Source organism: Callionymus lyra, chromosome 4 (genome assembly GCF_982586985.1).
Source record: "Callionymus lyra chromosome 4, fCalLyr1.hap1.1, whole genome shotgun sequence".
In the NCBI taxonomy this organism is placed as follows: Eukaryota; Metazoa; Chordata; class Actinopteri; order Syngnathiformes; family Callionymidae; genus Callionymus; species Callionymus lyra.
In genome coordinates, this window is record NC_141821.1 from 13,116,167 (window position 1) to 13,141,451 (window position 25,285).

At 36.8% G+C, this 25,285-nt stretch overlaps 2 protein-coding genes, 1 long non-coding RNA gene and 1 other non-coding gene across 6 annotated transcripts in view; 1 reads left to right on the forward strand and 3 right to left on the reverse strand.

Moving 5' to 3' along the window:
* Window positions 1–5,240: 5,240 nt before the first annotated feature.
* On the reverse strand, window positions 5,241–5,312 carry trnaw-cca (transfer RNA tryptophan (anticodon CCA)). The gene has a single exon. It is a non-coding gene; the product is annotated as a tRNA-Trp (tRNA).
* Window positions 5,313–5,742: 430 nt separating this feature from the next.
* On the reverse strand, window positions 5,743–21,355 carry cul2 (cullin 2). 2 transcript variants are annotated; one of them, XM_087788819.1, is made up of 21 exons: window positions 21,253–21,355; window positions 18,777–18,916; window positions 18,562–18,664; window positions 18,372–18,466; window positions 13,557–13,662; window positions 13,401–13,483; window positions 13,232–13,328; window positions 13,042–13,152; window positions 11,062–11,224; window positions 10,350–10,474; window positions 10,127–10,234; window positions 9,971–10,030; window positions 9,756–9,884; window positions 9,491–9,577; window positions 8,924–9,076; window positions 8,766–8,843; window positions 8,637–8,703; window positions 8,358–8,560; window positions 7,581–7,682; window positions 7,396–7,512; window positions 5,743–6,475 (listed from the first exon to the last, which is right to left on the reverse strand). In XM_087788819.1, the coding sequence occupies exons 2-21, from the start codon at window positions 18,893–18,895 to the stop codon at window positions 6,344–6,346; spliced, it is 2,238 nt and encodes a 745-aa protein (XP_087644945.1). In that variant the 5' UTR covers window positions 18,896–18,916; window positions 21,253–21,355; the 3' UTR covers window positions 5,743–6,343. The 2 variants fall into 2 exon arrangements, with proteins under 2 accessions (XP_087644945.1, XP_087644946.1); XM_087788820.1 differs by lacking the exon at window positions 21,253–21,355 and adding an exon at window positions 21,157–21,177.
* Window positions 12,000–24,436, forward strand: LOC148081777 (uncharacterized). 2 transcript variants are annotated; one of them, XR_015710884.1, is made up of 3 exons: window positions 12,000–13,023; window positions 13,421–13,504; window positions 24,380–24,436. It is a non-coding gene; the product is annotated as an uncharacterized LOC148081777 (long non-coding RNA). The 2 variants fall into 2 exon arrangements; XR_015710883.1 differs by lacking the exon at window positions 24,380–24,436 and adding an exon at window positions 24,198–24,275.
* The window catches only part of LOC148081778 (cAMP-responsive element modulator-like), a 4,939-nt gene continuing 2,223 nt past the window's right edge, over window positions 22,570–25,285 (reverse strand). Inside the window, exons 2-4 of the mRNA XM_087788840.1 lie at window positions 25,080–25,193; window positions 24,432–24,579; window positions 22,570–24,267 (exon numbers count right to left, since the gene is read on the reverse strand). Of these exons, the coding sequence (XP_087644966.1) occupies window positions 24,129–24,267; window positions 24,432–24,579; window positions 25,080–25,188 (396 nt within the window). The 5' untranslated portion in view covers window positions 25,189–25,193 and the 3' untranslated portion in view covers window positions 22,570–24,128. The remainder of the gene's footprint in view (window positions 24,268–24,431; window positions 24,580–25,079; window positions 25,194–25,285) is intronic.

The window sequence follows — 25,285 nt, forward strand, 5'->3', positions numbered from 1 at the left end:
AAAAAAAGAGCTATTATGATATTCTATAAGCCGCTTTAATGTCATGTATCTTATTCTATTTTATTTTATTTTATTTATTCCTTGTTTTCCATCACCACAAACAAATTCCTGTGTTGTGTTCAAAACAGTGTCAATACAAATATTCTGATTCTGATAACAGGTGGGAAATACAACTGAAAATATAACATTTGCAACCATTAATTATCTTTTAAAGGATCATTTCAATTTTGATGTGTTTTCAAAGAAAAGCTAAAGGCATAAAAAATTGAATTTTAGCAATTTCACTTGTTAAACTACCATCATAAGACCAAAACTTTTGATTAAAACACACAAAAGTACCCTTTTGGCTAAAATGAAAGTAGATTCATGTTCAAGTTGATATGGTGACCTATAAATACCTCAGAGTTTGAGATTAGATAAGAAAGGAAACGGGATGATCGATGTCATGGAACACACAAGACTTCCAGTCAGATCCAAACTGAGGTTGAAGGAGTGTAACGGGAGTATTTGATGACGCAGAAAAAACAGAGATAATTAAGATAATGTCGAGCCTCCAAGGATGTAAAGTCAACATCTGACTCCGGTAAAGATAAAAACATATTGACACCCCTGCCATGTATTAATAGCATCAGTATGATGTAAACATTGCAACAAGAAACTTCTTCTGTGGGCCAGATCATTCAGACAAATGAAGACCACCAAACCTCTTTTAGACCACAGGCCTCATGTACTAAGGGGTCATGCTTTTCCACCTCAAAGTCCATATTTATCAATAAGGGAAAGAGTGTTAAAAAGTTATAATATAACGAACAAAATGATCTCTGTCCGATCGCTTCAGGTCTTTCTCGACGAGAGTCACAGACGTTCTTGTGGAACAACATCACGTCCGTTAGATCGAAGTGAAGCTGCAGAATGAAAGCAGCTAAAGTTCCCCTCATATGGTCACGTGATCAGAACGATCTCCTTGAAAAAACACACTTTTATAAATACAGCGTCACATGATATGTTCATTTGTGATTTGTAAACAAAAATGCTTTTATTTCATAGATGTAATAAGAATTTACATATTCATATGAAGCTCAGACCATCAGACCATCTTCATCATCATCATCATCACTACAGCGCTCTAAGTTACTGATTTACAGTTTTCATTTGTTTTTTTTCTGATCGTTGAGAGAAATATCACAGACTCTGGCTCATTTAAATATGATTTGAATATGTAAATGAGGGCGTGGAAAGGGACGAACAAGGCTGCGACGAATTCTACGTTGACTGGGATGTATAAAGGAAAAGTGGTTTTACTTGTGTGTACTTGTAGATTCATTTATCTGAACATATTTGTACGTGCACCATTTTCTGGATTCAAGTGACCATATTTAGTAGAAGATCCACGAACTTCTTTGTACACGAGGCCCCTGGACTGATTTAGATCAATGATCCCCAACCTTTTCACTGCAGACCAGTTTGAAGGGATGGTTCACCCAAAGTTCAAATGTCATGTCAACTAAGGGTTGGGATTATTTTCTAATTAAAACCATGTCTTTTCGGAGTTAAAGGCAGAAAAGTTCATTTGGTGGTCATGAATGGAGCTCCATTTACTTTGTCCAAAATCACACTTTTAATGTAACCTTTAATGTAATGTTCCTCTTGTAAGTAAGTAAGTAAGTCATTTTTATTTATATAGCGCTTTTCCAGACCAGGGTCACAAAGCGCTTAAACAATCAAAACAATATTCAATAAAGTATATACTTTAAAGAGCAAGATACAACTGATAACACAACAGGAGTTCCAGAAAATCAAGGACAACTCGACAAGAGGAATTGTTCCGAAAAAAAGTCTATATTTTACGCATGTTTTTTGAGAAGCTAAAAGGCTAACAAGCTACACCTGGGCATAGTGCAGCCCGGGGGCCACATGCGGCCCTTTGACTTTATTTATGCGGCTCTCGTAATGTCAAAGTATGATCGCGTATAAACAGTATTTATTATTCATTCACATTTTCACATAACACTTATTTACTTTTCCTTTCTTTCTTGTGTGCAATTTTTTTTAGTATATATTAATCCATCAAAACATTTTTTTTATAAGTTAGTTGAAGAAACGTTTTGAAAAAAACTCATATATTCAAGAATAGCTTATTTAACTTAATAAAAGTCACGGCCTAATGACGAATGTCCTTTTTTTTTTAGGGATTTTCTCGTCTTTCTTTTTGCTTGACGGCCCCTAACAACATTCCCAGGATTAAATGTGGCCCTTGAAGAATTATAATTGCCCACCCCTGCGCTACACCGACAGCTTTTAGCCACCAGTGTCTACTGTCTCTCGCGAAGTAAACTTGATCCAAACAAGTATCCTAAAGTATCCAGAGCCAAAGCTTAATGTCACTTCAGAAAAAGAAATACAATTTTCTCCTCAAAACAAAACCCATAGATTGTGTAACAAATGCCCGACAGACTGGTACCGGTCCCCGGACTCGGGTCAGGGAACCATTGCTTCAGATCACTGATAACACAATGCTAATGTCAACTAGCAAACATACTGTACTTTTCACATAGACCATCTCCAGGATCGCGTCACATCCCATAATAGCCCGACCTTCCACCCGTCATCCCCCTTCCTCTCATTTTGTCATACTTCATACTCAATTATGGGATGTTAATAAATAAAAATAATAATAAAGCCCTGTCCTGACCTGCACTAATGCCGGCCATTGACAAGATATCCTCGACTGGATACTAAGTCCACGACGCAGGAAGCAGCCCCGGGGTGGATCTACGACGGTGACCCACTTCACCGATAATAGCAACAAACCTCTCAATGAAGCGTCACTTTAGTTCCCCCGCGGCGTTAGCGCACATCGATGTATCAAGAGTCAAAAAGCTCTAACTCAGAATCTCACTTGGAAAAAAGTCGGCTTGTTGTTTCTACCGGCGATTTTTGGTGAGCGCAGCCTGGTCACTGCACACCCGGAATGCACACCAGGAATGGTGGTGGGAGTCGTTTCCTCTTTGGCTCGCTGTGTTCTGATGTCCAGGTAAGAGCTGCAAGAATGTCATATTTGTAATGTCATTTTTCTTTTTTCTAGCCTGTGATCTCAGCAGAGAGTTCCCGCCGACACTTGACGTGAGAGGTGTTTACAAAAGAGCGAACAAGTCTCAACAGTAACCGGGATGGCTTGGGTGTGGAGGGGGGGGGGGGGGGACATACCTGAGAGCACCTTGTCAAAAGAGTGACCTCACCAATATAGAATTTATGGCACAGGAAAGGTACACATGAGAGCTCCAGCGCTGATTGAGTCACTATCGCTTGTAACACAGAAAACACTTTAACTAGTGATGGGTTGATGGAGCTTCATGAAGCAGTGTCATGTTGTTTAGAGGTCAGTAGGTGGCGCCATCAGTGTATAAATGATGTGATGTTTCATTAGGACAGTTGTTCGAAACAAAGGAAAATAGTGCAGATGTCCCCATCTAGTGGACACTGAAAACAATGACACTGCTTCATGAAGCTTCACCAGACCATCACTAGGCATCACCATATAGTTTAGTCATGTTGAAAGGCCACTAGATGGTGCTTTATAATCCTACAAACTGGCTTCCTTTTCAAATTTAGAGTGCCATCTAGTGGCCTTTCAACGTTAAGTCACTGTATCATGAAAAGTAGTGATGTGTCTGATGAAGCTTCATGAAGCAGTGTCATGTTGTTTAGAGGTCAGTAGGTGGCGCCATCAGTTTAAAAATGATGAGTTGTTTCATTAGGACAGTTGTTCGAAACAAGGGAAAATAGTGCAGATGTCGCCATCTAGTGGACTCTGAAAATGAATGACACTGCTTCATGAAGCTTCACCAGACCATCACTAGGCATCACCATATAGTTTAGTCATGTTGAAAGGCCAATAGATGGCGCTTCATAATCCTACAAACTGGCCTCATTTTCAAATTTAGAGTGCCATCTAGTGGCCTTTCAACGTGAAGTCAGCGTATCATGAATAGTAGTGATGGTCTGATGAAGCTTCACGAAGCAGTGTCATTATTTTTCAGAGCCCACTAGATGGCGTTATTTGCAGGATTCATTCTTTTTGGGCGCCATCAGTTTTATAAAATGACGACGCCACCTGCTGACCTCCAAGAAACATGACACTGCTTCATGAAGCTTCGCCAATGAAAAGCCCCATCATGAAGACATGACAAAAAAGTTTTTTGTTCTATTGATTATTGAAGTCTGAAATGTCTGAAAAAAAGTAGGTGTTTGTTCTGACACTTATTATTATGACACTTCAAGGTCCTTGTTTCAGTGAAGTTTACAACAAAAACTTTAAACTAGAAAAATATAAATGCATTTTTCTCACTAAATTCGAATGAAAACCCTTTATTCTTTGAGTTCCAGATCGATCTTCTGACTGGGATTCGAGCTCATGTCACCAAACACCTGGCTCAGGAGATGTTTGAGGATCCCTACGTTGACGTTTACCACTGCAGCTGACAAACACACATCTTTGTTTTGGGCGTTTTGTACACAAGTTAAGTGTGTGTTTGGGTTTTTTTAACCACATAACAGGTCAAACAAGAACGTTGCTGTGATTTATTTGGAGTGGAAGTTTCTTTGAAGTCCAACCAAATAAACAGGAACTTCTACGTGACACTGGACCTCTGAGGATATTGTAACTCCTGCTATTGAATATAAAGAACACTTTGATTTGTAGTTTTTCTTCTTCTTCTTGAAATACCAGTTTTTATTTGATGTGTCAACTATTGAGTCAATGAGAGACTCAACGACTATGTTTGAAAAGCACGACTGCACCACTTGCTGGATTAAATCGTCCAAACATTCATCTTAAAAAATTGAAAGTAACATGTTTTAGAAAATGTATTCTTTGAATAATAAGTAATGAGTTACTACCATGACAGCAAAAAAAATATTGTATGTAAAGAGACGATTATTTGTAAATGTGGTATCACTCTAGGTTTCACTGTATTTATTGTATATTTGTGTATTTAATAATTAAAATAACTCAGGTGAACGTAACAAATTGCATTTATATTTAAGTATCATGAGAGTCAAGTTTACGTCAAAAACGAATTGACTCACTAAGAAATATCTCTAACAAATATCTCTCGAGTTTCCATCAACACTATCTAGATCCTAATATATTAAGATGTTAGGAGTACATGCCGCTTGAACAATTCATATTTAACTTTTAAAAATAAAAAATGCCTTGAAATACAAAAAAAAAGAAACTATGACCCCGACGTGATTTGAACACGCAACCTTCTGATCTGGAGTCAGACGCGCTACCGTTGCGCCACGAGGTCCTGTACTCCACAGCGTGGCAATGATAATAGATAAATATAACATCATGGTGCGATACGAAAGACCGTCAACTCGTCCTCACTTGTTCAATTATCTGATCCTTTTTAACTAATTTACACCGAAAAAGTCTCTATAATGCGAGCGCATTGTTCATTCCGCTAGAATCTATGTTACTAGCTCGTTATTACCCAGTCAGTCCCGAAGCGCATGCGCGTTTAATAAGACAGTACGTCACGTGATTAATTCCAAACAAAAACGTCAGTCAAAATAGCTCGCATAATAAATATCTGATCGATATTTACATTAAAAATATGTATAAAGTATGTCTTATCAATACAATTGCGTTTAAAAAAAGCATGTTTAGTAACTTTTATCTCAAACCACGTTTAACCATATATTCAGTCAGTTAAGCACAGACACACAAGACAAATCTTGTACATAAAATCCTTCAGTGTTATTTCTTTATTTGACAAGCAGCACGATCATGTGTTTGTCACCTTATTCTTTTTCTTTACATTTAAAAGTAGATATAGACAGTATATCAGTTTTATTACAATATTTGTCTAATTTTCGTTCATTTGACAAGGATAGTAAAATAAAAACACAGCAACTGCAAACGTGAGAAAAAAAACAAAAAAAAGAGCATTGCATTTCATGTTTTCGTCATCAATGTCACGACGCGACTTTCTCTCATTCAATTTCATCGCTTCGTGAGTCGGTCCAGCTCTTTTTTCTCCAGAGGCATCTTCTTTTTTTTGTTGTTGCGTGTCGGACACGCTGGTGCGTGGCACTGGTGATGTTGTAAACAGCTAAAACTCATACGGTGGTCAGTGTGGGGGGGGCGGGGGGGGAGATGTTGTCAAGCGGTCTGATGGTCAACCATGATGAGAAATAATCATAAAAAAAAAACAAAAAAAACGAGTAGATGAGTCTGTTCTGATGTTCCACTTCATGAGTTAAACCAGGTGTGACCAGCTTTACACGGCAGAATGTTTGTATGTTGGCGCCCCCTACTGGCTCACATCCAGAAGTTCTATGCGACGTAGCTGTACTCGTCTGCGGAGCTCTGACTCCGCTCGATGTACTGCTTGTCGATGAGCACCTCGATGCACTTCTTGATCATGCTGATACTGGGGTTGAACCTGGCTTTGGACTGATTGATGACCTGCACGACAGAGAAGAGGACGTCACTGTGACTCCATCGGAACCATACATGTTTAAAAAAAGATTATAGACATGTTTAATACGAGACAAATCTTCGGTTTATTTTGAACGACTTATCTTGAACGATGAACGTACAGCAGCTTCTAGGTTTTGTATATTAATCGTGATATATTATTGTGAATTTCTCTAAGGAGATGAATAAAGTATCTATCTATCTATCTATCATCTATCATTAAGGATTTCTACTAGATCAATACTACACAATGTTCTTTACAAGCATCGACAGTGTGGAAAGGTAATAAATACAATAAACTATAATTACAATAAGCAAGTAAGTAATTTGTATTAATATAGCGCTTTTCCAGACCAGGGTCACAAAGCGCTTAAACAATCAAAACAATATTCAATGAAGTATATACTTTAAAGGTCAAGATAACACAAAGAACAACACAGGATTGTTACTACAAGTTACTACTACTAACTTCTCACAGATCTCCATTAAGCGAAGAATGCATATATTGTCAGAAGTTTTCATCTTTTTTGATCCACTTCAAAAGTAATCTACTATCGTAAACCATATTAAAGCGAAGAATGGAAGAATGGATACCGACGAGGTAATGAATCAGATTTTGGATAATGAAATATGATACGCATTATGATGGCTTTGTAAATAAAAAATCTTTAACTTAGTTTTTGTACCGCAATTTACGGTATACAATATTATTGTATTACTCAAAACTACCCAGTGCTGCTTGAAGCCACTGCTATAAAATAATAATTTAAAATGAAATTCTAATAAACAGGGAGTTTACAACACGGCCAATAAGAAGTTTCTGATTCTGATAATTAAATATTTATTATACATTATATAATAAATATTTAATTAGTTATGAGTTTATGACGAAAACAATATCCTCTCACCTCCTGTATGAGGGCGTTGTGTCGCAGCACCTTGCGGGCCTTCATGATTCTGACTATAGCAGCTTGTAAATACATTTTCCGGTCCTCGTCTACGGCGCTCCTCGTCTGCTCGATCTCCTGGAAGTGACACAACGGTGTGTGAGCGGCCGACACTGACTCTACCGCTTTAAGAAAACGCTTCCCACCTGTGGCGTTTCTTTTTGCATCGCTGTGGTGATCTTGAACTTTGTCCTTTTACTGTTGAAACTCATATTTAGGGAAAACGTGGATTCGGCCTCGATCTCCTCCTGTGGAGAGTTGAAACTCGATGTCAGTGATGGAGGGGGAAAAATCTGAACCTCAAAAGTCAACATCATTATGTTTATATAGTCAGTACTTGGGTGACTTAGGTCAGTCTGTCAAACTGAGCCTGAGAAACCATTTTTATTCGTGCAGGCTTTTCCTTGATCTTCTGAAACTCTTGTGTTTGTCTCTGAGTTGTCTTGACCTTTAAAGTATATATTTTGTTGGGTATTTTTTGATTGCTTGAGAGCTTTGTGACCCTGGTCTTGAAAAGCACTCTATAAATACTAATCATTACTTACTTACTTACACAATAAAGAGTTGTTAGACAACCAATCACTTGAGAGGAACTAAACTTAAATTATACATCTATCTAGATGTATATGTATATATATATATATATATAAAATCTTCAATAATTACTTTATTTGGTTGGACATTATTTCGTCTTGTTAACCTAGTAAATCTGCACTAACCACATTAGCCAGCAGGGGTCACCATCTTCAGTTTTCTAGTCACAATTTACACTTTTAATATTTCTAACGCATGGCATTATATCATTAGACAATGCGTTTTTTTTAATGATGAGCATGTGTTCCATTTAATTGCCTGTAAACATCCTTGTCTATAATCATGTGACGATCATCGAGCAGTAGAGATGGTTAATCTCTTCATCTGACCTTTTGCAGGTCGTGGTTGAGCAACTTGACGTCCAACAGATACTTGATGGTCTTCTGCAGCTCCTTCTCGTTCATCTGGGTGCTGTCCTGCAGCTCCTTGTAGCTCACCGTCAGACTGTTGTTGAAGGCCAACAGCACCGCCATTTGATAAGTGGTCACCATGGCGACGTAGGGCTTGGCCAGGTAGCTCATCTTCACTTCACCTTGGGGTCACAAAGTACGTTTGAGTGGCGGGGCTCAAAAGATCATTTTAAACTGGTGCCCGAGTCGAGTAGCTACCCGTGCCGAGGTAATGAAGCCAGGTCAACTTCCTCCCGCTGAAGTGCTGATTATAGAACAACTCGAACTGTAGACGCATCAGATTTTATTAGTATGAATAATCTAACGTTCTTCAGAAACACCACTCACCATCTGCACACTCTTTTCTAGCTCTTGAGGGATGGCGAACGTCGACGAGGGAACATTCGTGAGGGGCCACGCGCCAGCCTGCAAACACATGGACACACAAAAGTGAAGTCGCTTGAATCGGGTGGAAGAGGAAGAAGAAGAGGCTGAAATCCACTCACTTGTAATACATATATTTGAAAGCTGATACCCAGGTCCACCACCGTTTCCTGCGTCTTGATGAAGTTGTTAAATTTGTTGTTGAGGTCCGCGCTCACGCTCATGTCCGTGTACATTCTGTGGAGTTTGCTCGTGAACTCGTAGCCACAAGCTTGCTGAGAATCAAAGAATAAAAAAAAATAAAAAAAACATTAGAGGCACAGCTTGTTATTTTTATGTTTTCTTGGTTTCAATATGTCACACAAGCCATGTTGCCACTGTGGTCTAAGGACATGAAAGAGGAGGATTACTAGGGAGGATGAACACGATTCAGTTAAGGTGACGACCCCTGATAGGACTCCCCGAAGAATTTGAAAAAACAAACACTTTTTTGATTATGTCCATGCAAAACTTAGTAGTACATGTTGAATATTATTCGGATTAAACAAGTATATACACATGCACTAATGAAATATTAATGGTCATAAGATCTTGGAAGCAGATCTTAAAAACATGAGCCAAAAACATATATAAAATTGAAACTTACATAAATATAAAGATTTTTTACATTCAGCAACGAGGTGGTTTACCTTTAGCTTGTTGATCATAGCTTCTTCAGAATCCATTGACAATGATAAACCATGTATTAGCCTCTTTGCTAACATTCTGGCATAATACTGAAACAGAAAATGAGAGAGTTAAAATGAATGCAGCGCTCCAGACGAGAGTATCAAGGCCACAACGATGATGAAGGGATATCTAAGAAATCAATCTAAAAAGAGAAGATTTAATTGTTGAGAAAGTGTTTCGATGACGTTTCCTGAAGCGATGTGCGAGTGGAGGAAAAACAAAAACCTTTTGAAAGATGTCCTTGTCGTCTATGTACTTGAAAACTGTGATGAAGCTGGTCAACTTGTCTTCCACCTCGTTCTCCGTCATTCCCTTTGCGGACTTCTTCAGAAGATTGTCGCAGTACTTGGCCAGCTGCACAAACAAAAAAAAGTCGTGAGAGACCGGCTCACAACGTGGGTTATGCAACTTTGCACGTGCTCAAGGATATGTGGACTGACCAGTTCTGGAGCCCTGCAGATGGTCTTGGGCTCCCTGAAGTTCACTACGGACGTCAGAGCCTGCATAATAAACACACGTGTCAGAACACACGTTAGTCAAACAATAACAAAAAAAAAAAATGAATCCACATTTAAAAACAGAAATGATACACGTACCTTATCAAGTGCACTCATAAAATGTTGATCTCCATTTAGAACCGTGTTAATGAGCTGAACAAATTTACTGTGAACCTCCAGCACTGACTCCACAAACAAGGTTGGCATCTGAATGATAGCAGAAATAACTTAATTGACAGTATTTTATTTAAAAAAATGAAGAATTCCTAATCATTTATAAAAACATTTTTATGATTGAATGTTTAAAGATTAAAACACCAACGTTTTCCTGAGAAAGGTTACTGGTGCCTCGGATGCCTTCGTTGTGAATGTGAACCTGCAGCTCATGGATCATGTGAGGAAGCCCGTTTGTCACGGCCCTCAACAGGGTGTACATGTTGGCCATGTCTGGAGAGCAGATGATTTTCAAAGAAAAATGTTTAATTCAGGAAATCAGTTTCTACATCAGTCAATCACAAAAGGTGTCCGAAAGTGAGGAAAGGAATTGTTGATACATAACATTAATACATTAATCAGGGAGCTGTAAATGAAGAGGGATGAGGAATTTGTTATACGAGGGGTTTAAGGTAATGCGTGTGTTGAGCTACACAAAACATGAGAAAAGTCTGCCATGTTAAGTGAAACTATTTAAAGTTCTTGGGTTAGGCCTGCTCGGTTGGTTTCAGATCCCATTAGAGAACAATAGGTTTCATTGTGACAACTGTCCATGGAAACAGTTAGAAGAGGACAGGCCCATAAAGATTATAAGTTACTCATTTTTGTCTCATTTAAGAACTACTAGGTCTCAACTAAGAAATGAACAACATGAGACCTTTAGGTTCAAGAATAGACAGGACATATTACATTTAACATTTAAACTATGATGTGTGCTTACTATTTTTTAAACAACTGTTCATATAAAATAAAAAAAAACAGACATTTAAAAATATTGAGCACTTTAATACACCAAACATATCTTCCGTTTTAAAACTCACCTTCGCGCTTCTCCTGCCGGATAATGCTCTGACACTCTCCATGAAGAAATCGCAAATGATCCGCCACCATCCTCTGCTGACATTCGTGGATGACTTTGGCGTAGGAGCTCGGATGCAGGTATTTTCTACACCGAACTTCCTCGTCTTTTAACCTGCCCAAAACCTGTGGAAGACCAGGTGCAGAGTCAGCATCGCTAACTGCAATACTCAGAGTTCAGGTATTGTTATCAAGCGTGGAGTATATTAACTTTTTGACTTCAGTTTTAAAATAAGAATGACTTCAAATCACCAAAATATTATGATGCAAACTGCAGTTGTTACAATATTTAACATAATAACACTGTGAAATTAAAAGTCGTAATATGTAAGCATAGACGCAAATGTTGACATTTGTGCAACAAGCTGTTTACTAAATGCTACGAGAGGTATGTCCACCATATTCACAGCCTCATTTCGAACAATAGCTTTTTTCAAGCCATTTTAGGTATTTTAAGAGTTTTTAACATTGCAACTTTCATTAATTATTTTATTCTTGTGATATTATCAGTTTAAATTCGTAGTATAACGATATTTAGTCTAGTAACATCATGACTTTTAAAGTTGTCACGTTATAGCTTAAAGTCGTATAATTTCTACTTTTAATCTCAAAACATTAAGCTTTTTTAATATTGTAAAAATGATTACATATTTTAACAAAAAAAATGTGTGTGAAGCCTAATACTCCGTCACTCCATCATAAGTACACAGTTACTGTACATGATGATATGAATGCTTTGAACGAAACTAAGAAAGCTTACTTTAGGATCAACTTAAACAATTTTGAATTTCTATTACAATTCAAATTAAGACACAGCTGAGTGCAAGAGGCAAACTAGACTTACAAGTCTAACCTTTGTGCTGATCCTTATGTGAATACAGGACATTTACATTGCATTTGGATTTGTTGATGCAACACAATAGATAATTCCATTACTTTGCCTTAACTTAACATGGCCTGTATAACAACAAGTGTATACTCTACATAATTTGCTCTAGTGTGTGTACAACTGGATTCCCAAGCAATTGATTTTGTCTGGAAAAACAAGTGCATTTACAGGAACAAACCATATAGTTTGACGCTTCCTGTCCCGAAAAATGTGATTCAACCAAAGAACAAGCGTCTCATGTTGCAACTAAAGTTCTGAATCGTCGTGAAGTACAAGGATGAACACTGGGCCCGTTGAAACAGATGTTGGACCTTAGGGCTGTCAGTTACATTGATTATTCCTCGCGTGGGAACAGGAAGAATAATAAACTTCAAAGCTTGATGCGATAAAAACCTGATAAGGATGTAATAACAAACAACATGGGATAATTACAAGATTAAAAAATATGATCTAATCATATTTAATAGGTGGCAATAAAAAACACTTGTTTTCTATGGTGGTTGGAATGAAGCTGGACTCACTGGTGACAGTTGCTGAGAGGAGATCATTGAACAAACTACTGTCCATCATGGACGATGACAGTCATCCTCTGAACACTGTCATCAGTGAGCAGAGAAGCAGAATGAGTGCAGGAATGCTCCTTCCCAGGTGCAAAACAAATGGACTCAAGGACTCATTCCTTGGGCTATTAAATTGTACAATTCTGAGTTCGGGGGCAGGAGTGGAGTAAAAGTATCTGGATGTTCTGTTCTATGTTAATCTTTGTATCCTTTGTCATTGTTGTTTTTCTTTGATCTATGTTCTTTATCTTTATCTTTAGTCTTAGATTGTGTCATCTTTTTCTTTCTCTTTATGTTCTTGTTCTTATTTTATTTTTATTTTTTTATAAAAGAAATTGCAGTATGTATTGGCTATTGGAAAAAAAACAATTTCCCGAAGAAGACCTCCTGAGGGATCAATAAAGTTTTACCTTACCTTACCTACTGAAGGTGCATATGATCCCACCAATATCAAAAATATATTATTAAGGAACATGGTAAGCTATGAGAAATACCTTCTCCATGTACTGTGAGCAGTTGGATTCTTGCAACAGATTGGAGGCCTCCTGTTTGTAGTACTCTCCTGTTTTTGTTTGAAATGGTCCTTCGAATATCTCCTGATAAAACTGACAAAACAGAACAAAGACTTAAAAATGTGCATTACAATGTTTTCCTCAAACTCTCCACGTGACTCTTGTAACTCACTTTTAGTGGAAATTTCTTCTTGTACTGTTCAACATGAACAAAAGAGTTGATGACCCCATGAATGACTTTCTGGTTGGGGTTGTCGCCGCAACGGTCGCTGTTGATCACAAGATACGTTATGAATGTTTTAATTGCAATCGATGTTTTTTTTGTTGTTGCCAGAACTCACTTCTCTATTTCATTCAGCAGCATCCGGATGAGCACAGCTTGAAGAGGTTCAATCATCAGCTTCCTCCACATATCTAGAGCCAACTGCAACAAATGAATGGACAGGTATTATAGTTTTTTATTTTCACACACACACACACGTGTCAGTCATCCTCACCTCTCCGATCTCCATAAGGGGTTCATTCATATCAACGCCTCCATAACCGTACTGCAGGTCTGCTTCAGTGAGTTTGTTCTTCTTGATAAACTGAGTGTTGAGATACCTGCAAGGACATACAGCCACAGGCAGCAATGATTAGTTGCAAAATCCACAAATATAAAGTCATAACAACAGCACCTAACCTCACATATAAAAGGCATAATAGTTGCCCCCCCCCCTCCTTCATGAGTCGTATTTAGAAGTACAAGTGAAAACGATGATTGATGACACTTGTGTTCGGTGGCTTTACAGGAGTGAAGCGGCTAAATCGGTTGGGCTCAGATGACGCAGTTTTTCGCAGCTGTGCCATCTGTCTTTGTCAGCAGTGTCGTAATGAGACCAGATCTCACATCATCACAATGAGTTGCGAGGCAAATATAACCGACAAGTGTTTGCGACCATGAACTCAGTACGGATGATGTCTGCTCTACTTTCTTACTGAACAAACAATGAGATAAGTTGTGTAGGTATGTTTATTAAAAACCTTTTGCTGTTGTACAATAAAGCAAAATTATTTTATATTTAAAAAAGTAAGATATTCATGCAGACTAGGGGTGCAACCGATCCGTAACTTGTATCAAATATCAGTCCGATGAGGCCTCTCTAAGTCGGATCGGGTATCGGTGAAATAGCTGCGATCCACGCCGTTTAATAACTATATTTGCGGTGGCGTTATGCGCCTGTGAAACTGTGAGCGGATGTTCGGAGGAGATAAGCTGATAGTTCGCTAACTATCAGCATCTAAGACACATCTGTAGTACACTGTAGAAACGAGGGAAGCTTTCAGTCGACTGCATGAAAGTCAACAACAACAAGAGTACTTTTTAGCGTGTTCATTTTTTTAACTTCATCATTGGAATCCGCCTCAATACAATAAATGGCGAATTTGTGTTTAATACTCGTTGAATAAACGCTGACACCGTTGTGTTCCGTGACGTCAGCAAAATACATTCAACAACTTAAGTTACAGTCATAACACCCTTAAACGCTTTACTAACTTACTGTTAAATTGTGTTAATCACGGATCATATGATGATCCAAGTTTGAGGATCGCGAATGCAAATATAATTCAATAAATCATGCACCACTCAATATCTGTCATAAGTAGTGCGATTACTGAGTGTTTCTTGTTTAAAATTGTGTTTAAAACTGCGATTATGAACGAAAGTCCTCCAGACTTCCTCTGTACTCCCAGGTCCCTCACACACAAATGTACATTTTGTGAATCAGATCAGAACAAGTTTATAGTATTTGTTTACACCTTGATGTTCTAATATATGATTATATCGAGTTTTATTCTTTTATTCACATTTATTCGCAAAAAATAACTCATTTTGAATTAATTGTTGCATTTATTTTACTTGTTTATTACAAAAGTGTTATTATTATATAGTTCTGGGGCCTCATGTACAAAGGAGTTTCCGAATTTCCTACTAAAAATGCTCAAATCCATAGAACGGGGCATGTACAAAAATATTCAGATGTATGAATCTGCACGTGCACACAAATACAAACACGTTCCCAATCAACGTAGAATTAATCGCAGATGGTTCCTCCCTTTCCACGCCCTAAAAATTAACAAATCGGTGTATTTATATAACTGTGTTTTTCGATTGAGATCACGTGATCACATTAGTGAAACTGGCATTAGCTGCTTTCATTCTGCAGCTTCAGTTTGATATAACGGACGTGATGTTGTTTCACAAGAACGTCTGTGACACTCGTAGAGAAAGACTTGAAGCGATCATAGGCTGATCATTTTGTTCGTTATATTATAAAACAAGCTTATAATTCATTTACATTTGTTTCTGATTAGTGTGAAATAGCGGATTAAAATATTCAGTATAGAACGACTGATGTTGTCTTTATACAGATCATCCATTTGGGGAATGAGAACATGTTTATAGGTTTACATTACGTTTGTGAATAATTTAATATCCAGTTGTGTTTTCTGAGGAGGCTTCGATCATTTATTCTGAGGAGGTTTCGATCATTTAACATCTGCAAGAAGCTCCTCTGCATGTTCTACCAGTCTGTGGTGGCCAGTGTCCTGTTCTATGCTGTGGTGTGTTGGGGTGGAAATGTGTCCAAGAGGAGTGTCAACAGGTTGGACAGGTTGATCAGGAGGGCTGACTGTGTGGTTGGAATGAAGCTGGACTCACTGGTGACAGTTGCTGAGAGGAGATCATTGAACAAACTACTGTCCATCATGGATGATGACAGTCATCCTCTGAACACTGTCATCAGTGAGCAGAGAAGCAGAATGAGTGCACGAATGCTCCTACCCAGGTGCAAAACAAATAGACTCAGGGACTCATTCATTCCTCGGGCTATTAAATTGTACAATTCTGAGTTCTGTGTGAAAGTGGAGTGAAAGTATCTGGATGTTCTGTTCTATGTTAGTCTTTGTATCCTTTGTCTTTGTTGTTTTTCTTTGATCTATGTTCTTTGTCTTTATATTTAGACTTAGATTGTGTTATCTTGTTCTTATTTTATTTTGATTTATTTTTAATTTTTTATAAAAAAAATGCTGTATGTATTGGCTATTGGAAAAAAAAACAATTTCCAGAAGGAGACCTCCTGAGGGATCAATAAAGTTTTACCTTACCTTACCTTACCTTTGTGTTAATGTTTGATCAATAAAGTTTTACCTTACCTTACCTTAATATTGATCGGTAATGTACAGGACAGGAATCTGAGCAGTGAATGAGGACAAATGTGTCTGGAAGTCCAAACCTTTTAACACTCTTTTCCTTTTTGATACATATTGACGTGGAAAAGTATGTCTGCGCGTTTTTGGAGAATACGATCCCTTAGCCCAGGAGTCGGGAACCTATGGCTCGCGAGCCAGGTGTGGCTCTTTTGATGATTGCATCTGGCTCGCAGATTTCGGCTTTTCAGATAAAACATAAAATATTATCACTTGTTTCAGGGGTGGGCAATACGTCGATCGCGATCGAAGCTGTTGCGAGTAGATCGCGTGATTTAATAAAATATGATATAAGAAAATAGTAAAGAGAGCTCTGATTGGCTGCTGTACATATTAATCAAATGGTTATTGTGCCGATTGGTTGAAAATTTGATTGACATGCACAGCAGCCAATCAGAGCTCCTGCCTCTTCCACGGAACGCACGGAAAAGATCATATGAATCGAGAATAAAAAGAGCAAAACGTGCGACAGTCATTTTACGCAATTCAGAAAAACGATATAGAATTATAAGCTTGTTTTTTTTAAATAATATATCGAACAAAATAATGCGCGTTTGATCGCTTCAGGTTCTTCTCTAGAGAGTCACAGAAACATGACGTCAGTTCCATCAAAGTTAAGCTGCAGGTTTCAATGAAAGCGCAACAAATGCTGGTTTTCCTTTTGTGATCGAGTCCTTAAAACACACTTGCATTAATACACCATCACATGATGACTATTTGTAAATTACCTTTATCTCACGAATATAATAAGAATACGCTCAAACCCAAACACATTAAAGGAAGTATGGGTTATTGTAGTTTGACACAATAGTGACCAAATATATGGAGCAACCGCACATCACATACCTGAGGTGAGCCACACATTCTAATGACGTCAGAGACGATCAGACAAAGCGATGATGATGTGAAGTTACTGATGAACAGTTTTATTCTCGTTAAACTTCATCTGAAATTTAATTAATCCACTTGTGTGATTCATATCAGACATGTTTAAAATTAACAAATATAAACTGTTAGTTTGAATTCATGTTTTCATTTGTTTTTGTTTTTTCATGATCACAGAAATGGAGAAATGTTAGTCTTGTGCTTCATTTAAATATGATGGACATATTGAAATGGAGGCATGGAAAGGGATGAACCCGTCTGAATTCTTTGTTGATTTTGATGAACAAAGGAAAAGGGCTTGAATTCGGGTCAAGCACAGATTCTTACATCTGAATATTATTTATATGGCTCTCACTGAAATAAATTTCCAAATATTTTGCTTTCATGGCTCTCCGAGTCAAAAAGGTTCCCGACCCCTACCTTAGCCCCTGGACACTTGATAGATTGTCTGCATTTTGAATACAAATGGTCACTCGTATTTTGTTTCACCAACTTGTCAACTTCATATACCATCTACAATTTTTTCAAATTATAGGAAAACAAGATTACAATTTAACTTTTTTTTTCCTTTTCCTTTTTTGCTGGTAAACGTTCAATGATTTATTTGAATAGATACTATCTTTGTATTTCTATATGTAGTATTTTTTGCGTTTTATTAAAAGCGTAAGCAGTTTTATTTCCCTATAGGGAAGAAAGTTAATATTTGAAAACCGGTATCAGATCGACAACGTTGGTTATTGACAGACTCCATTAAATCCTGATAGAAAACATGATGGTCGTGTTTTCAAGCTTCAGACGGTGTCAAAGTTTGTTTTCTTCAGAGATATTTGCTCTGACGGCAAACATTGGTGTTGATATTTTAAGACAAGCGTGTCACTCAAGTCACATGAAGAACATCTTGCTTAACACAATTTTGTACTGTAAATCTACTGCACAACAAGGACAATAATAATAATAATAATAATAATGATAGAAAAAGAGCGAAAGATGTATATCATAATTTACAATTCAACCAGATCAACAAAAATGTCATGTTTCAAGACTATTTTAAAATCGTAAATCCATTACGATAAACTGTATTGTATAACAATTATATGCTGCGGAGTTAAAGGAAGTATGGGTTATTGTAGTTTGACACAATAGTGACCAAATATATGGAGCAACCGCACATCACATACCTGTACAAGCAGTCCATATAGTCGGCGCCTTTGCTGTACTCATCCCAATATTTGTGGTACATCACTAAAACCTTTTCCTCCGACTCCAGGACTTTCTAAGAGGAAACCGAACAAGATCCAGTTTAACACAACAGGCACGTTACACAGATTTACAGCAGCATGTATACAATAGGCTGCACCCTCTGCTTACCTTGTACAACTGTCGCACATGATTTTCAAGGAACACCTTGGTTTCTGTGTATAATCTTTCACCTAAGGGCTCGGGGTATGCAACACACAAGGCATAAATATCACTGGGGGGGGGTCAAAGCTCAGGAATTTTTTTTCTTTTAAGTTGTGGTAGTTATAACATCAAAGAAATGCACTTGAAATATTGGCATTAAGCAAAAAGCGGTGGTAGGATACGAGAAGCGATCATTCCATGTTGCTCTCTCCACATAGTCGAGCATCACAACGGCCTTTATCGTCGTCAGTAACTTGTTCCATGTCTCGTCGAAATCCACCACCCGCGGCTTTAAGGACATTGTACTGTTGGCTCCTCGAGGCTGTTGGAATAAAAAAAGAGAGAAATTAAATTTAAAGAAGATGATGTAAAATAAAACTTGCATATAGACCTAGCCCTTGATATATACACTTTATTCCATTAGAGAAAAAGTAAATATCTACAATAATAAATAGCCGTCTTTTTTGCCCACCTCAAATCAATTTTACACATTAAAATTAAGTTTTATTTTTATGGCCCCATTAATCCAAATTTGCAGGATTAGAAAATGATCCTTTAATTGCATTTGGTACTTTGCCATTTCAAATTCAGCCAAGAACTGAGTCAGAGATGAGAAAGTGTTCCGCCTAATACGCTGGAATCCAAAATGATGTTCCTTAGAAGTCCTGTATTTAGCTTTCATTTGAAACTGATGAGATTATTGTAAGCAGTCTTGAGATAAATTTCCAACCGGAACTTGAAAGAATAGGAAAAAAGGCTTATTAAAACAATTGAGTACATGATTATAATTCAAACACAATAGTTGTACAATACCTTTTTAGGCCTATGGTAAGTAAATAATAATAATAATAATAATAATAATCTCTATTTATATAGCGCCTTTCTAGACCAGGGTCACATAGCTCTTTTTAAATCAATTATGATCAAAATATTCATAATATAAACAACAATTGTCATTTTTGCGGCACAGAACAATAATGAAAACAGTCAGGAACACACACTTGTTGGAACAATAATTAAAATGGTATTTTAGCATTTATGCGTTTGAGACTTATTTCAACTTTTTTTATTTTCAACTAATGTCCTGGGCTTTAGATGCTTATCTCAGTCCTCCATCTGTGGACAGCTAATGTACACTGTGCTGCAGAAATGACTGAAAAAAACAAAGATTTAAGTAACTTCATTTTAATTATCTGACAAGTAAAGGAACTGTATTATGTTCCTTCAACCAACAATTTAAGAATTGACAATCAACCAAAATTTGGAAAAAAAACCCCCACAATTTTACACAATTTATTTACATAAAATAAACAGGACATTTTATTCAACTATAAACAGAAAATCCATGACTTCTGTGGCGATGATTCTAAAATGTTGCTGCACAAAATGAACTCTGCCTCATACACAATTTCTGGTACCGCTTTTAGCCCCGAGTCAAATAAAATCCCTATTCCTGCATGACACGACGCGCACCCAGAGTTGTCAACATACTGACATTTCCAACTCTAAAGCAATACTCACGGAAATTCTCGATGCTCGACGGCATTTTTGATAACACAAGGATAAAATAAAAAACATACTTTAATCCAAAAGAAATGTTTTTATTAACAAGAAAAATGAAAAACAAAACAAAACTCTTTTACAAAAGGCGACAAATAACTAAGCCAAACGTTCAGTTGAGCAAAGAGAAACTGAAACTATGACAACAAGTTTCAGTCTGAGGTAGTGCAAAAAAAATAAATATATATATATATATAAAAAAACGTTTTGGGTGGTATTGTTACCTTTAAGTATCGATCATATTTTGAGTTTCAATACTTTTGACAACCCTACAACCACATTAGTGTTTAGTTAGTTCTGTTGTTGTGATCGGGCATTACAAGTAAATTTGATTCCTTTTTTTTGCTAAATATTTTTAGATTTAAAACATAAAACGTAACTCATCATTTGTTCACATTTTTAAGACTTTTTCCATTTTGATTTGGGGGGATTTTAATGCCAACTAAGGCCTTCATTTTTCCTAAAAGAGAAAAAAAAAGTAAATAAACTACTGGACTGAACTAAGAGCTTTTATCAACACAACGTTGAGTAAAGAGATGCTTCAGCTTCTCTATGGTGGTGAAATCCCAGAAGCTAAGCATTGCATTCCCCAATGTATTTCTCATTTTAAAATGACCATTATTGTTTTTATAAAAATACAAATATTCAAAGTACAGACAAGAGACCATTGTGTTGACATTAAAAAACACACGGTAATCTGGGCCCCATTGATGTTCACCCGTCATTCATACCAGCTCGTCTGACACCAACACACACAGCAACATCATCACACACTTTTTCTCCACCACTAACGGTAACTTAACAGAGGCCATAACCGCTCAAAAACAAACAACCGTCGACGCTGTCGGACACTTACGAGTGTCCCCACGGTAATAACATAAGCTAACATTGAGCTAGCGACATGCCAACAACCCCTCCACCCCCCAAAAATAGGATGGTTAGCTAACAAGCTAGATAGCGGTGGAAGCTAGCCGCAAGCTAACGCAGAGCACGGCTACTAACCTCACCCTGCCGGCGACAGCTCGGTTAAACGCCGCCGTGGTCGTGGAATGAAAGAGTGCACTCGTGTGGTGTGTTACGCTGCCCAACTGTACATACCTGGGTTGTGTTTTTCTGGGAGTAAAAGTCAAGTTTTCTCCGCTGTCACAAGCCGAGAAGTGTCTTACAGGTTCTTCCTACCTCCTGGGTTATACCATCGTGTACCAAACGGGGACATCAAGAAAGTGTTGTGGTTCATATTGAGGGGGGTTTTCTTCGCCCTTTTTTTGAATGACTATTCAGCAGTATCTAGAAGTAGATTGTATCTTTTGGTAGCAAATAAATGTAGGTTTAACCTCGATTTTATTTTTTAATTCATTTCGCTGTCACGACCACACTCGAATGGTATCGCCCAAAAACTACGGAAGCCATCGAGGGGTCGAACGGGAAAATTATGTCAACCGAAATTGCCGTTGACCACAAAGATTTTTTAATTTTTGACTGCGTCATTTTTTTTGACAAGTTGTTTATACTGTCAAGCGTATGATTTATAGCACTCGGTAGTTGTATTTTCAACGCTTTGGTTCGTCGCATTTATAAGTCAGTAATTACCAGAAGAGTCAATGTAATTGAAATTGTAACCAACGTCCTAACTATGTCATCCCGTGCCTTTGAATCGTCATATTTGTAAAATATTAATCTCATATAAAATGAATTTCCACAGATGTGGGCTTCTTTAGATTAACACATTAACAATTTCGTGTTACTATTCTATTGCCAAAAAACAGAAATATAGTCTTGTGTTGATGGTATATAATAGAATGAATTAAAAAAACATTTCACATTTAAAGGTACTCATTTATCGGTATTTCCCGTCAAACGGAAATATGAGAGCTTTTTCAAGAGATATGTATACATTATTTATGTGTGTAAATGTGTGGCTGATGGTTTACCACCGACAGTTATTTCAACCACGTTTTTATTTGTTCAGGCTTTTCCTTGATTTTCTGGAACTCCTGTTGTGTTTTCAGTTGTATCTTGCCCTTTAAAGTATATACTTTATTGAATATTGTTTTGATTGTTTAAGCGCTTTGTGACCCTGGTCTAGAAAAGCGCTATACAAATAAAAATTACTTACTTACTTACTTACATATGTATCCATAACAAAACATACACTTCCAGAGCATGTCCATTATTTTGAAGAAATTCAATAATATTTTCATGACAACTAAAATCATACGTATACGTTAATTGTAGTACTATATATCCTGGTTGATGTTTATATTGAACACAAGCTGTGGGATTGTTCCTTTTTATTATCTCGACTGTGCTGTTTATCAACAAGTCAGGGCTTGTTTGCATCTTATATTCAATCATTTACATCTCAATCTTATCTGTGACTAAGTAATGACAAGAATGCTCGTACGTAAGGTAAGGTAAGGTAAGGTAAAGCTTTATTGATCCCTCAGGAGGTCTCCTTCGGGAAATTGTTTTTTTCCAATAGCCAATACATACAGCAATTTTTTATAAAAAATAAAAAATAAATCAAAATAAAATAAGAACAAGAGAAATAAAGAGAAAGAACACAATACAACAAAAGACACTGCCATTAGGGGGCAAGAACACAACACATATATTATCTTATCAATGTCAGTGTAGCTGAGTAAAATACTGTCATGTGATATATTAACAATCCCTAAACATATTCGATGATAAATAAAAAGTGTAATCACTTTGATTCATGCTTGAATATTGACCAACTGCTAACTAAAATGTAAGAAAAAAAAGTATACCGAATGATAATAAAGCTGTAATTACATATTATAGTCAGATGTTTTTAACATAATTTTTTTTTTGTCGATTTATAATTTTATGTTAATTTCTTACGACACATTTTATTTTATTTTTTTAGCTTTAATAATTCCTATTGATAATTAACACCATACATTGGTAAAGCGTTTGCTTTCTTTGACATCTTACAGAGTGGGCTGTTCATTTGATGACAAATAAGTAAAGCGAAACCTTTATTAATTAATTTTTTTTGGTTTTGTAAAACAAATACATCAAATAAAACTGGAAGAAACTACTCACCATAACTCAACATAAAGCTGGCAACTTGTTCAATGCAAATTATTTATTCCTGATGCTTCTCCAAAAGTATAAACATCAATAAAGTTTTACCTTATGATGACGCCTGTGCTCTGGACAAAACCAACATTAATGTGCAGTTTATGTTATCTAGTATATGTAGTTTTCCATGGTAGTGGAATCAACTTCCCAAATTAGCCAAGATTTACTCATAAACATGCTAATGATGTTTTGTCTTTATTTAATTTTTTCAAGAGTTTTGATATAATAAGTAAATTGCTTTCTACCACGAGTCACTGTATTTGGCTACTGTATTTGCATGAGAGACAAAAAAGCCTGTACATCCCTAAAAAGACACGACTTTTATGTAATTACTGGTTCTCATTTTTTTAGTTTTTTTGTTTGCTTTTTGTTTACCCAATTTTTTTCTCATTGAAAAAACAAGGGTGGAAACTAAGAACCGACTTTAAAAGGGACGTAAATACTGTTCATTCCATTCGTCCATCCATATATCTTTCGCCAGTTGTCTGTGGCAGTGAAAGAAAGACCCCAGCTAAGTAAAACCTTTTGCTTTATAAAATCAGACACATGGTGTCACATTCTCTGTCTAAATTTCAGATAAGATAATTATAATAAATGATCCATCTTTTTTCAATTAATCATTTTGGAAATCCAAACTCTAAAAAAAAGATAACGTTGACTCAATTTGTTCTGAGTGACCCTTTTCATAATTAAAATACACTTTGTGTTTCATTTTCAAAACCACACACACTTCATTGCAAATATTTTACATAATCACTGATAAATTACTCTACGGGATAAAACCGGAGTACCCGGAGAAAACCCACACATGCACAGGGAAGTACATGGATGGTCGTCAATGTTTGTGAAGGAGAAGATCCTTCTTCTCAATGGGCTCCTTGACAGCCTCTCAAGGCTTGAAGTTCTTCCACAAGATCTTTGTTTTGTTTCTCCAGCTCAGTTACTCGATTCTCCAGACGCTTCAGATATTCTTTCTTCCTTTGCCGACATTCCCGACCAGCTTTCCTGGAACCAAGAGAACAATAGAAATGCATTATAAAAGCAGCGTGAATAAGAAGTAAATGAAAACCTTTGTTTGTTAAGTTTAAAACCTTTTTGGCTAATCTTGTTTTTTTAGTGTGACAATTTCAAATATAACAATGCATCACTACAGGAAAATGTCCCTCTACCTGTTCTTCATCAAGCGGAGCGCCTTCTTCTGTAAAGAGTCCTGTGTAAGCTTCTTATACATGGGCTCATTGGACTCTTGGACCACGACTCGCTGAAGCCTGGATAAGGTGTTGCGCAGCTGGTAGGAGCTCATGTCCCCAGCACTGCCTGGATGTACATAGAGATTAAATTGAAATGTAAAGCTAATTTGAGTGAGAATTTAACTGCATCGAAAAACACCTTATGATTTATTTACATTTAGCATATTGTCTTAGCCAAATTAGACTACTTGTTATTATGAATTTATCTTATAATTAAACAACTATAAATGGATATGTATTGTTTTAATGTCATACCTCCTATGTATAGTAAGGAAGACTTTCTATGAAATATGATATAGACATTAAAAACTTTAAATTAAAAAATGGTTTCTCATCTAGTTTTGTTAACCAAGCTATTTTAAGAACTGTTCTGTACTTAATAAGTTGATATCAATTGTGGACAAAATGTGAACAGTGACATAATTTCTTATACAAAAGTTCCACATTTAAAAGGCCTATATCTTCATTTAGTTCATTGCTAGATAAGGAACTCAATAGATCAACTTTTTGCAGCTCTTAGGATCTTTTCAGACAAATATCTTTGGACACGCCAGCTATAGAACTTACCTGGTATTGTTTGAAGAGGACAATTGTCCCGGTAATGCCCTAGATCGTCATAGTAGTGAACGTGACCGGAAGAGGGGTTCATTGTGTTGTCTATATTCAAAGTGGACATCACTCCTGTGGAAAGAAAATAATAAAAAAAATGTTCCCGAAAAAAGTATATTCATCACGACAAGATATTTTCAGCTCATTTTTCCAGATTGACAGCT

Bases quoted from the DNA above. Each gene is read 5' to 3' on its own strand.
- cul2 (XM_087788819.1), bottom strand. From the start codon at position 18,895: ATGTCCTTAAAGCCGCGGGTGGTGGATTTCGACGAGACATGGAACAAG. The intron at 11,225-13,041 runs GTATTTCTCATA...GGTCTTCCACAG, and splicing joins GCTCACAGTACATGGAGAAG to GTTTTGGGCAGGTTAAAAGA. The intron at 9,885-9,970 runs GTCAGTCCACAT...TTGTTTGTGCAG, and splicing joins TCTGCAGGGCTCCAGAACTG to CTGGCCAAGTACTGCGACAA.